At 35.7% G+C, this 13607-nt stretch overlaps 1 protein-coding gene across 1 annotated transcript in view; it reads right to left on the bottom strand.

The window, feature by feature from the left end:
• Window positions 1-4056: 4056 nt before the first annotated feature.
• Window positions 4057-13607, bottom strand: part of LOC131693050 (zinc finger BED domain-containing protein 6-like) — a 51663-nt gene continuing 42112 nt past the window's right edge. Inside the window, exon 7 of the mRNA XM_058980531.1 lies at window positions 4057-4194. Coding sequence (XP_058836514.1) covers window positions 4181-4194 — 14 coding nt within the window. The 3' untranslated portion in view covers window positions 4057-4180. The remainder of the gene's footprint in view (window positions 4195-13607) is intronic.

Below are 13607 nucleotides of genomic sequence, written 5' to 3'. Positions count from 1 at the left end.
GGGAGTGATGAAGGAGGGAGGTGTAAGGGCAAGGCGAGGGGGGGGGGGGGGTGGGAGAGGCAGTGACACAATACTCAACTGCATATTTTGCCTTTCATTTGAGACTTGGTTTGAGAATTTCGGTTCAGTCATCACCGAAGAACCGATGTGACTTTAATTGTGGAATATGCCCGGAATTCCGGACTTCCGGAATCGTCGATAGTGGACAATATATTCAAAGAATGTTTGATTGACAATCAGTGATCTAGATCTGCGATTAGAAGTAATTTGGTGACCATTTCAATAGTTTTTAGCCTCTGAGGTATTACGATTGTGCCGATTTATATGGGAAATTCCAGTGTATCCTTACTAACACCCCTGTAACTCCGGAAGCAAGAGTCAGAACCGAATGAAATTCAGCAGCAGTCAATGGCATTACTGTATCTTTCATTTGAAATCAAGTTTGTAAAAATCGGTAGAGAATTCGTTGGGGAATGGGTGTGATATTAGCTTAGGAACTTGGCGGGTTCCCCGGGGGCGTCATGAACCGTCATAGGTGGCCAATGTGGTCAAAGCTGCTTTGATTGATCATTAGTGATCCAAACCCGCAAACTAGAGTAATGTTACATCAATTTTAATATGTTTTACATCATTTGAACATCATGGTGGTACCAGTTTATATGGGAATTTGCTGTGTGACCGCCCTCTTCAACCCGTAACTCCGGAACCGGAATTCGGATCAACTAAAAATTCAATAGCAGCTTATGGGAGCGTTATACCTTTCAGATGAAACTAAGTTTGCGAAAATCGGTTCAGCCATCTCTGAGAAAATTGTGTGAGGTTAAATGACACACACACATATACACACACATACATACACACACACAGACATTTGCCGAACTCGACGAACTGAATCGAATGGTATATGTCACTCGGCCCTCCGGGCCTCCGTTAAAAAGTCGGTTTTCAGAGCAATTGCAATACCTTTCTATTGAGAAAGGCAAAAAGGTGCGAAATCGGCAAAGTCCCAAAAAGTCGATTTTTAGAAAAAAAATTTTTTTCGAGATAACATAAAATCTCGACGTTTCATGCATTTTAAAGATGTTTGGCATCAAAATTACGAATTCGATTTCTGAAATTTCATGAGGTCCCCCCTTCGAAAAAAAAATTGAGTTCCAGCTTATATGGGAATTTCATATGTGACCGGACGATTTAGTCTATATTTCCGGACCCATATAAGCGATCCGTGCGAAATTTTATTGACATCTATGGGGATATTATAGCTATCATTTGGGACTAAGTTTGTGAAAATCGGCCCAACCATTTCCGGGAAACTGATGTGAGTTCGTAAATTTTGAAAGATGGCCGCTTTTCCCGGGCACTTCCGGAACCGTCTATGGTGGTCAATGTAGTCAACGAAAGTTTGGTTGGCCGTCGGTGACCTAGAACAGCAAATTTAAGTTGTTTGAGAGACATTTTAGCGAAATTTTTACCTTTTTTGCTTTCATCGTAGTATCGGTTTGAATCACAATTTGCTATGTGATCGCACGCCACAACCTGTAACTCCGGAACCGGAAGTCGGATCGGGATGAAATTAAATAGCCATTTACGGGGACGCAATACCTTTCATTTGAGGCCAAGCTTAGTCGAATCGGTCTAGCCATCTCCGAGAAACCGATGTGACTGTTATTCTGAATTTAGATACTTCCGCCGGGGCTTCCGGAACCGATGATTGTGGCCAATGTGGCCAAATAGACTTTGAATGGATGTTAGTGACCTAATACTACAAATCGAAGCAGTTGTGGTCATATTTTGGAAAAAAATTCACCTTTATACATTCATTGCAGAATTTATTAAAATCGACATTTTCTGCGTGTTCGTACTCATCACCCTGTAATTCCGGAACCGGAAGTCGGATCCATTAGAAATTCAATAGCAGCCTATGGGAACGTTGCACCTTTCATTTGAGACTAAGTTTGTCAAAATCGGTTCAGCCAGCTCTGAGAAAAATGAGTGACATTTTTGGTCACATACACACACACATACGCACATACACACACATACATACATACACACATAGATACACACACAGACATTTGCCGAACTCGACGAACTGAATCGAATGGTATATGTCACTCGGCCCTCCGGGCCTCCGTTAAAAGGTCGCTTTTCAGAGCAATTGCAATACCTTTCTATTGAGAAAGGCAAAAAGGTGCGAAATCGGCAAAGTCCCAAAAAGTCGATTTTTAGAAAAAAAATTTTTTCGAGATAACATAAAATCTCGACGTTTCATGCATTTTAAAGATGTTTGGCATCAAAAATACGAATTCGATTTCTGAAATTTCATGAGGTCCCCCCTTTGAAAAAAAAAAATTTGAGTTCCGGCTTATATGGGAATTTCATATGTGACCGGACGATTTAGTCTATATTTCCGGACCCATATAAGCGATCCGTGCGAAATTTTATTGACATCTATGGGGATATTATAGCAATCATTTGGGACTAAGTTTGTGAAAATCGGCCCAACCATTTTCGGGAAACTGATGTGAGTTCGTAAATTTTGAAAGATGGCCGCTTTTCCCGGGAACTTCCGGAACCGTCTATGGTGGTCAATGTAGTCAACGAAAGTTTGGTTGGCCGTCGGTGACCTAGAACAGCAAATTTAAGTTGTTTGAGAGACATTTTAGCGAAATTTTTACCTTTTTTGCTTTTATCGGAGTATCGGTTTGAATCACAATTTGCTATGTGATCGCACGCCACAACCTGTAACTCCGGAACCGGAAGTCGGATCGGGATGAAATTAAATAGCCATTTACAGGGACGCAATATCTTTCATTTGAGGCCAAGCTTAGTCGAATCGGTCTAGCCATCTCCGAGAAACCGATGTGACTGTTATTCTGAATTTAGATACTTCCGCCGGGGCTTCCGGAACCGATGATGGTGGCCAATGTGGCCAAATAGACTTTGAATGGATGTTAGTGACCTAATACTACAAATCGAAGCAGTTGTGGTCATATTTTGGAAAAAAATTCACCTTTATACATTCATTGCAGAATTTATTAAAATCGACATTTTCTGCGTGTTCGTACTCATCACCCTGTAATTCCGGAACCGGAAGTCGGATCCGTTAGAAATTCAATAGCAGCCTATGGGAACGTTGCACCTTTCATTTGAGACTAAGTTTGTCAAAATCGGTTCAGCCATCTCTGAGAAAAATGAGTGACATTTTTGGTCACATACACACACATACGCACATACACACACATACATACATACACACATAGATACACACACAGACATTTGCCGAACTCGACGAACTGAATCGAATGGTATATGTCACTCGGCCCGCCGGGCCTCCGTTAAAAAGTCGGTTTTCAGAGCAATTGCAATACCTGTCTATTGAGAAAGGCAAAACGCTTTTAATCCACCTAACAGTGTGATGAGACATTTCTTATAACTCTTATCACTCTTCGGATATTATATCGTTTGAGAACATTTAGAACTTGATGCTTCGCGATGTTTTTGATAACACATACTACATGGGATAGTGGCAGGATTCAGAGAATCGCTCAAATCAGCACAGGACAACATCAGTGCTAGAAATCTCAAACCAAATCAATGGGAAAGCGAAAAATGGCCCTTAAAATAGACATACAAACGAATTATTGCTAATGCTCTGTTAATCTAAATTCCTCAATCAATGCATTGTGGTGGGAAAACTGAATTTTCCTAAAGGGGTTTTATATTGTATTGAGCCAAAAAAATCGATTTTTTTTAATCGATTTGAAGTTTATACTTTACTCAAATTTCCAACGCGACTGAGAACTAAGAAATCAACGCTTTTTCTTGAAAAGGGCGATACTAGCAGTGATACCATTCAAAGAAAATCAACAGTGAATATTTCCAGAGTTGGTTTTATTTCCTATTTAAGAACTATTGTGTTTTTTACATCCTAGATTGCATGATTCAGTGATCGAAACCCAAAATTTCATAAAGTATTTGAAATTATTAAATTAAAATTTGTTTTTGCTATTGAAATTGACAAAATGATAGTATCGCCCCTTTGGCGATTGTTTACTTTTTCGGTCCCACCTATCAGCATTGCAGTATCGCCCGTTTTTTTACAATAACTACCGTTTTACACCACCGATTTCGTCCGGGTTTTTTCAATAGCGATCATTGTTACTATTTACAGCTGGTATCAGCTTGATAATCCTAAAAAATACGAAAAAAACGTGTTTAATCCACCTAACAGTGTGATGAGACATTTCTTATAACTCTTATCACTCTTCGGATATTATATCGTTTGAGAGCATTTATAACTTGATGCTTCGCGATGTTTTTGATAACACATACTACATGGGATAGTGGCAGGACTCAGAGAATCGCTCAAATCAGCATAGGACAACATCAGTGCTAGAAATCTCAAACCAAATCAATGGGAAAGCGAAAAAATGGCCCTTAAAAAAATAGACATACCAACGAATTATTGTTAATGCTCTGTTAATAAAATATCTATATTGTGGTGGGAAAACTGAATTTTCCTAAAGGGGTTATATATTGTACTGAAACAAAAAAAAAACATTTTTTTTTTGAATCGATTTGAAGTTTATATTTTACTCAAATTTCCAACGCGACTGAGAACTAAGAAATCGACGCTTTTTCTTGAAAAGGGCGATACTAGCAGTGATACCATTCAAAGAAAATCAACAGTGTATATTTCCAGACTTGGTTTTATTTTCTATTTAAGAACTAGTGTATTTTTTTGCATCCTAGATTGCATGATTCAGTGATCGAAACCCAAAACTTTATAAAGTATTTGAAATTATTAAATTAAAATTTGTTTTTGCTATTGAAATTGACAAAATGATAGTATCGCCCCTTTGGCGATTGTTTACTTTTTCGGTCCCATCTATCAGCATTGAAGTATCGCCCTTACGTTTTTTTACAATAACTACCGTTTTACACCACCGATTTCGTCCGGCTTTTTTCAATAGAGATCATTGTTACTATTTACAGCTGGTATCAGTTTGATAATCCTAAAAAATACGAAAATAACAGTTTCGCCTCTAAACTGCTAGCAAAAAAAGTATCGCCCTGTTTGTTTGCATGGAGCGTGAAGGGCGAAACTTTAAATAAACAAACAAAAATACAGTTTCGCCTGTTATACTTTTTGCTGTAGTTTAAGAAAGCAGTATCGTAGAATCCAAATTTTTAGATTAATTTGTTGCGTTTCAAAGCCCTCATTCGCATGTAAGAAAAAAGCCCTATGTTTACATTTGTAAGTATCGCCCTTTTCACAAAAAAGCGTTGAAATGAAATCGCAGCTCCTGATATCACGCTATCTCTGAAGTACATGCGTGCATAGTTTCAAATTTTACTTCGACATCGACTTTTTCTAAAGGTGACTTCCCAGTAGTATTCTTGATTTGAATTATTATCGCTAATCCTAATGCAAAAGAACAAATAAAAACCTCACGAAAACGAACCGTTTGGGAAAATCATCATCATTACTGGAATTTTCATTTTCACGAAACTTTTCGATAACCTTCCGTCACTTGCGTTAATGCACTGGGTGCACAGTAGGGTGACAGGAAAAAAATGGCCCCTATCGGCCCACCTCTGCGTCGATTCCTAGTCCCACCAGGAGTACTTGCACCAAATTTGAAGCAAATCGGACAAGTCTAACTACCGGACCAACGGGCCTGAAGTTTGTATGGGAATTTTCAATAATTTACATGGAGAAAACCCATCAGCACGCATTTTCGCCGCTAGGTGGCACTGTATGCATCGTATTATCACTGTAAGTGAAAATAAGAAGGATAATTGAATTGTCTACAACTTAGTCGAAGACTGCAAGTAAATCCGACTTTGTTAAAAGAAGTTATTAAACTTTTAACGAAGTGATGTCTGAGTCAGTTTTGCATGGGGCCTAATAGCGCATGGTTGTGTATCAGTACTCGATTCACACGAACTAAACATTTTTGTGAAATAATTGTTAGGTTTAGCTCAATGGTATGTTCAGAAGAATTATAGTAAATATTACGCATGACTTTAATTAGAAAATTTTAGTTCCACCTGTTACCGCATGGAGGGCGCCAACACTAACTTTTCAACGGAGAGAGATAGAAATTTGGTGTCTTCTACAAAGTTATAGAACAGGCATTTTTCAGTATTTCTTCTGAACATCTTGATACTCTATCTCTCTTCTATGAAAAGTTAGTAGTGGCGCCCTCTATGCGGTCACAGATGGAACTAAAATTTTCTAACCAAAACATAACCCGTATTATTTACTATAATTCTTGTAAACATACTATTCGGCTAAATCTATCAGGCACGTTGGCAGGGTTGCCAAAATTAAATCTGTATTTTTTACCTAAAAAATCTTTTCATCTGTATTTACTCTTCGAAAAATCTGTGTCAATATCTGTAGCGAATCCGTTGAGTCGTTCAACCTTTTGCTGGATTATCTATCGAAGATATTAATTCCTGTTGTTTAAGTCAGTCAAGCAAGGACCTGTTTATATTTTCGTAAAAAAAACACTACAAATCGTTCTGATACTTTACATTCAGAAACTTGAACTTTATCGATGTACACAATGGAAAAATAATCTTCTTCATTAAATGACATTTGTTGATATATAATGTTACTTAATGTATGTTGACCAATGGAGCAGTCGTATTTTGAAACAAAAAATTGAGAATTAACAATGTCACAGAACTTTAAAATTAACGTTTCTGGAAGTAGACTTCAGCCAGGCGTTTGCTGAGTGCTAACCTGAGAGTATTCAAACCTTTAGATTTCAGACTCAGCGACCATTCTCAAAAGTGAAGATATATTTTAATATAGAGGGCTAAAGCTGAAAGAGACAGAGAGGAAGTATTGCGGACACTGAAAAAAAATATTTCTATACATAGTTTTTGTAATATCATTTCTCATAAATCTGTATATCTGTAGATACATGCAAAAATCTGTATATCTGTACATACAGATTCTTGATCTGAAAATAGCCAAAAAATCTGTAGAAACGCAGATTATTCTGTATTTTTGGTAACCCTGCACGTTGGTCCGGTAGTTAGACTTATCCGATTTGCTTCAAATTTGGTACAAGTACTCCTGGTGGGACTAGGAATCGACTCAGGGGTGGGCCGGAGTTTCATCATTTTTTTGGGCAGTCTAGTGCACAGTGCTCTAAAAATCTAGCGAAATCGTCTTAGGGCACCAGCGGGTCTGTAAAGAATACTAAAAATTAATTTCTATTCCATAATTTTCAGTTCAGCAATTCGAGAGATCGTGCTCACCGCAAGCCATGAAAAATAGACTACGTTGTGAAGCGATGGTCACTATTTATTAAAAAATCACGGTTGAATAAAAAATAAAACTATTAAAAAAATTCAAATAGTTTATAATTTTCACAAACTTATTAGGAAAAATTGTTTAAAAAGCTTTCGTAATATTGCGTAGGAAAAAAGCTGAAAATTTGAAAATAAATCTGAGGATTATGATTGATTACAGAACTCTGGAATTTTCTATTGGAATGTTTTCAGGCAGGAATTTGATATTGATGCTATTAGACAACTGTGAAATCAAGATCAATAGATCAGTTACATATCAGGACCCCATTCCGACAATTTATCAAAAGTCCTCATGATGTTTACAACACCAGGTTAGCAATCTACGGATCAGATAATTGTTGTTGTAATATTGAATTAAATCAGTCAGCATCAATAAATTTTCAACTCCAATCCAATTTTTTTTTGGTGTGGTGGGGGGGCTGTATGGTGTTAAACCCCAAAACCTTCTCTTGGCTACGCCGTTGCTTGGAGTTATTTATTTCGCTTTTCATTTTCCGAAAGGTTTCAGATCGATCCGATGGTCATAAGTTAGAAAAATTGCAGTCAGAAGGTTCGCACAAATGAACATTTTTGCACTGATAAGTTATCAAGTTCCTTCCAGACAACTTGGAAATGTTCGGTGATTATTTCTAGCGGTTGTAGATAGAAAAATGAAATACAAAATTCGATTTATCGAAATAATGTTTGGCTTATTTCAATGGATTATTACTATATTGAACAATAAATAGGCGACGAAGAGTAATCCACAAACAACAAGCCATAACTTTTAAAGTATTCAAAATAGATATTTGAAGTCTTTAGTAAAGTTATTCGCAAAAGTAATAGCTACAAATTTGCTGAAGGCATCATTTCGATATAATCACTTCCAAGAAAATTTGTGAAAATATCTCACTCATAGGGGGATTAATTAGCAAAAGCACAATACCGAAAGAAAGGGCATATTATCTCCATTAAATTCACTGAAGATACAATTGACCTAAAATAAGCCGTTTTGGCGTTAATAATAGATTACATGTTTTTGGTCATATTTCTGGCAATGGGAAATGATAGAAATCTTTCGTCCGCATTTAATGTTAAATATCTCTTTTGATAATAGTCCGATTTCAACAATCTATAGCTTGTTCGAAAGGTATTCGTTAAAGCTGTCTAAAAACATATAAATTGGTAATCTGTATTGTCAATTCCGGCAGATAATTTAAAAAAACTGCAAAAAACGCCATTTTTACGCATTCAAACATTCATATCTTAAAAACTAAACATCAGAATCAAAAACAAATTAATAGCGTTCATACTGTTTTTTAGTTCTTTCATTTAAAATTGGTTTGGATAAGATCGGTTCAGCCATTGCTGAGAAACACGAATGAGAATTTGTCCGTTACATACACACACACACACAGAGACACACACACACAGACATTGTCTCAAATCGTCGAGCTGAGTCGATTGGTATATAAGACTCGGCCCTCCGGGCCTCGGAAAAAATCTTGAAAGTTTGAGCGAATTCTATACATTTCTTTTATAAGAAATGTAAAACAGCTTCGCCTCTAAACTGCTAGCAAAAAAAGTATCGCCCTGTTTGTTTGCATGGAGCGTGGAGGGTGAAACTTTAAATAAACAAACAAAAATACAGTTTCGCCCGTTGTATTTTTTGCTGTAGTTTAAGAAAGCAATATCGTAGAATCCAAATTTTTAGGTTAATTTGTTGCGTTTTAAAGCCCTCATTCGCATGTATGAAAAAAGGCTTATGTTTACATTTGTAAGTATCGCCCTTTTTACAAAAAAGCGTTGAAATGAAATCGCAGCTCCTGATAACACGCTATCTCTGAAGTGCATGCGTGCATAGTTCCAAATTTTACTTCGACATCGACTTTTTCTAAAGGTGACTTCCCAGTAGTATCCTTGATTTGAATTATTATCGCTAATCCTAATGCAAAAGAACAAATAAAAACCTCTCGAAAACGAACCGTTTGGGAAAATCATGATCATTACTGGAATTTTCATTTTCACGAAGCTTTTCGATAACCTTCCGTCATTTCCGTTAATGCACTGGGTGCACAGTGCTCTGAAAATCTAGCGAAATCGCTATCGCTAGATCGACCAGCGGGTCTAATTTAGAGCTATCTGCGCGGCGAGTTAAATCTGTAAAGGAATACTAAAAATTAATTTCTATTCCATAATTTTCAGTTCAGCGATTCGAGAGATCGTGCTCACCGCAAGCCAAGAAAAATAGACTACGTTGTGAAGCTATGGTCACTATTAGTTTATAATTTTCACAAACTTATTAGGGAAAATTGTTTAATAAGCTTTCGTAATATTGTGTAGCAAAAAGCTGAAAATTTCAGTATTTTCTCTATCTGCAACATATAAACCCTTAAGTATACCAATTAATTGGTATACGAATTGGAATAGGTTCGCCAAATTTTGGAAGAATTCTATAAAATAACCCCTTGAAAGGTACCTAAAAATTGTTGTAGTTCGATGCAATAAAAAATCCCCAAAAATGAAATGTACCTATTAATGTGAAACACAGTGAATACTACATACAATAAAGACCCATTTTTATCAATCTCATGGTGTATTTTAGGCTGACAAAATGGGGACATTGACTAAATCGGGCATTTTTTTTTCTTTATAATAAACTGAAGCTGTTAAAATATTCTTCCCGTCCCTTGATGTAGTCTGATAACTATTTCTGATTATGATGAACTTTTTATTTTTGCATATTTCCATCTTCATGATAAGGAAAACATGCTCAAGAAAGGATTTACTCGAATTCAGTCTTGATCGTCTGCTAGAGCCCATCAAACATATGTTCATATTTGGCTGATAAAATCGGGGTTTCAATGTATTATAATAGATATTCAGCATTCGAAGAAGTTTCTTTTGAACGAGTGTAGAACGACTTTATTTCTACTTACTTGAAGTCAGCGGCGTAGCCAGAAGTTCGGTTTGGTGGGGGTTTGGTGAAAATCGATCTTACTGTCCTAACGGCATAATTCCGAAACCGTAATTTTTGAAGTTGTAAAATTATGCAGAATTAATTTTTCAGAAAATAGTAACAGAGTTCGTGTCTTTAGCGAACTTGTTGAGACTTTATTGTAGTAATGAATATTAACCAGAGAAAATTCACCATAAATACTTCTTGGACGATATACCATCAAAATTATTTTATTAAATGATGCGCTGTTTAACGTTTGTAAAACTCATTGAAGATACTAAATCTCCGAAATTGGCGGTTTCAAAATGATGCTATCTTGACCTTAAATTACTGTTTTTAAACATTTGACCTATACATATAATTGGTCATACAACAAAAATCAAATGCTCATCAAAATCGATCAGAACTTGCTAGAGTCGAATAGAAATCGTCATTTTTCATAAATTTCTCTCTACATTCGGAAAGTGTTATCCTCGTTATTAATCATATTACGTTTTCGTCTCAACTCGACGCATTCCCAAAATAAAAACCTGTTTTAATCCACCTAGTGGTACAATTGTGCTTTTCTCATTTGTCCAGACTACGATTCCATGGCTGGTTATGTTCAATACAATGGTGGAAATGAATATTACATGTTCAGTACGATTTGCACATACATACAACGGATCGACAGCCACGATCTTGAGATACTATGTGATACTGAAACATCGCTTGAAACCAGCGGCGGATGGAGAAAGATCCGGGATGTCCAGGTCCTGCCGAAAATTTTGAACTTGTGAAGAAATTTTAAACTAGTTTTAATTTTAAAGTAGCAACCCCTCATGCATACTCCCTCCGGGCCGGTATGATTGACGATTTTTAGAGTGGGGTTGTATGGTGTTAAACCCCAAAACCTTCTCTTGGCTACGCCGTTGCTTGGAGTTATTTATTTCGCTTTTCATTTTCCGATATGTTTCAGATCGATCCGATTGTCATAAGTTGGAAAAATTGCAGTCAGAAGGATCGCGCAAATGAACATTTTTGCACTGATAAGTTATCAAGTTCCTTTCAGATAACTTGGAAGTGTTCGGTGATTATTTCTAGCGGTTGTAGATAGAAAATGAAATACAAAATTCGATTTATCGACATAATGTTTGGCTTATTTCAATGGATTATTACTATATTGAACAATATAACAAACAACAAGCCATAACTTTTAAAGTATTCAAAATAGATATTTGAAATCTTCAGTAAAGTTATTCGCAAAACTAAGAGATACAAATTTGCTGAAGACATCATTGCGATATAATCACTTCCAAGCAAATTTGTGAAAATATCTCACTTATAGGGGGATTAATCAGAAAAAGCATAATACCAAAAGAAAGGGCATATTGCCTCCATCAAATTCTCCGAAGATACTATTGACCTAAAATAAGCCGTATTGGCATTAATAATAGATTACATGTTTTTGGTCAAATTTCTGGCAATGGGAAATGATAAAAATCTTTCGTCCGCATTTAATGTTAAATACCTCTTTTGATAATAGTCCGATTTCAACAATCTATAGATTGGTCGAAAGGTATTCGTTAAAGCTGTCTAAAAACATATAAATCGTTAATCTATATTGTCAATTAAAAAAAACTGCAAAAAACGCCATTTTTACGCATTCAAACATTCATATCTTGGAAACTAAACATCAGAATCAAAAACAAATTGATAGCGTTCTTACTGTTTTTTAGTTCTTTCGTTTAAAATTGGTTTGGATAAGATCGGTTCAGCCATTGCTGAGAAACACGAATGAGAATTTGTCCGTTACACACACACACAGACATTGTCCCAAATCGTCGAGCTGAGTCGATTGGTATATAAGACTCGGCCCTCTGGGCCTCGGAAAAAATCTTGAAAGTTTGAGCGAATTCTATACATTTCTTTTATAAGAAATGTAAAAATCATAACAATTTAACCATTATAGATAGTCTTGTTTATTCAGCAAACTTGCTTTAATTTATTTGTGTTATATTGTAGGGCATTGCGCAGGTAAACTTCACAGATCTAAACAGTCGATACTTTGAACACCCTAACCACCCTAATTCCAATTATTTGAAAAAATCGCCAAAAAAAAAATAACAAATTTGCCAAAGACATCGTACACTATTTGGGAGCTATCAGTTTTTGTATTCCTAAATACGGACTTTCGATATGTACTGCAAATTTAGTGCCAAGTTTTGTAGTGACGTTGTATTATGCCGTGTAGCGCATTCATCTGCATTCGACTATAAAAATTGATTCCGTCTAACACTAGTTACACTGCTATCAGTTGTATTATACATAAACAATACATTTCTATACTTATTGTTATCATTAAATACGACACATATAGTGTAACATACAGTTAACCTTTAAATGCATAACGCTTTTTTAAAACAACATTGCGAAAAACATCGCAAAATTATCACAGTAAAGTATTGAAACTATGAGACAATTTTAACAAAATTTGAAAAAAAAAATGATTTGGGCTTTTGAGGATTAATATGACTCCCATGTTTGGAAATAAAGCCAAATGTAATGTCAATTGATACAAAAAATATCTATTGCACATTTTTAAAAGATTTATTATGTACAACAAGAATGTTGACAAAAACGGAACCCATTTGTTGCCGAAATCGGAGTGTACCAAAATGGGAGCATGCCAAAAACGGAACGTGCCAAAAACGGAATCTTACTGTAACTCGAAAAACAAAAAAAAAATTAGCGAAAAGTTGAAAAATTTTCCGTTTTGACGCATTTACTTACTAATGTGTGTCTAAAAAGTCCAAAACTATCGTTTTTCAACTTCACGTAACTAGCAATAACAAATAAAAATTTTGTGTGAAAGTTGATTTTTTTTCCATTATGACGCATTTACTTTCAAGTGTGCGTTTAAAATGTCTAAAACTATTGATTTTCAACTCCTCGTAACTCGCAATAACAAACAATATTTATCTGTGAAAACTTGAAAATTTTTCGATTTTGACGCATTTACTTCCCAGTGTGCGTTTAAAATGTCTAAAACTATTGATGTTCAAATTCTCGTAATTCGCCATAACAAACAATATTTATCTGTGAAAAGGTGAAATTTTTTCGATTTTGACGCATTTACTTCCCAGTGTGCGTTTAAAATGTCTAAAACCATTGATTTTCAACTCCTCGTAACTCGCAATAACAAACAATATTTATCTGTGAAGAGATGAAAATTTTTCAATTTTGACGCATTTACTTCCCAGTGTGCGTTTAAAATATCTAAAACTATTGATTTTCAAATCCTCGTAACTGGCAATAACAAACAATATTTGTCTGTGAAAAGTTGAAAATTTTT

This window comes from Topomyia yanbarensis, chromosome 3, assembly GCF_030247195.1.
Source record: "Topomyia yanbarensis strain Yona2022 chromosome 3, ASM3024719v1, whole genome shotgun sequence".
NCBI lineage: Eukaryota > Metazoa > Arthropoda > Insecta > Diptera > Culicidae > Topomyia > Topomyia yanbarensis.
This window is presented reverse-complemented; position numbering and strand designations above follow the sequence as displayed.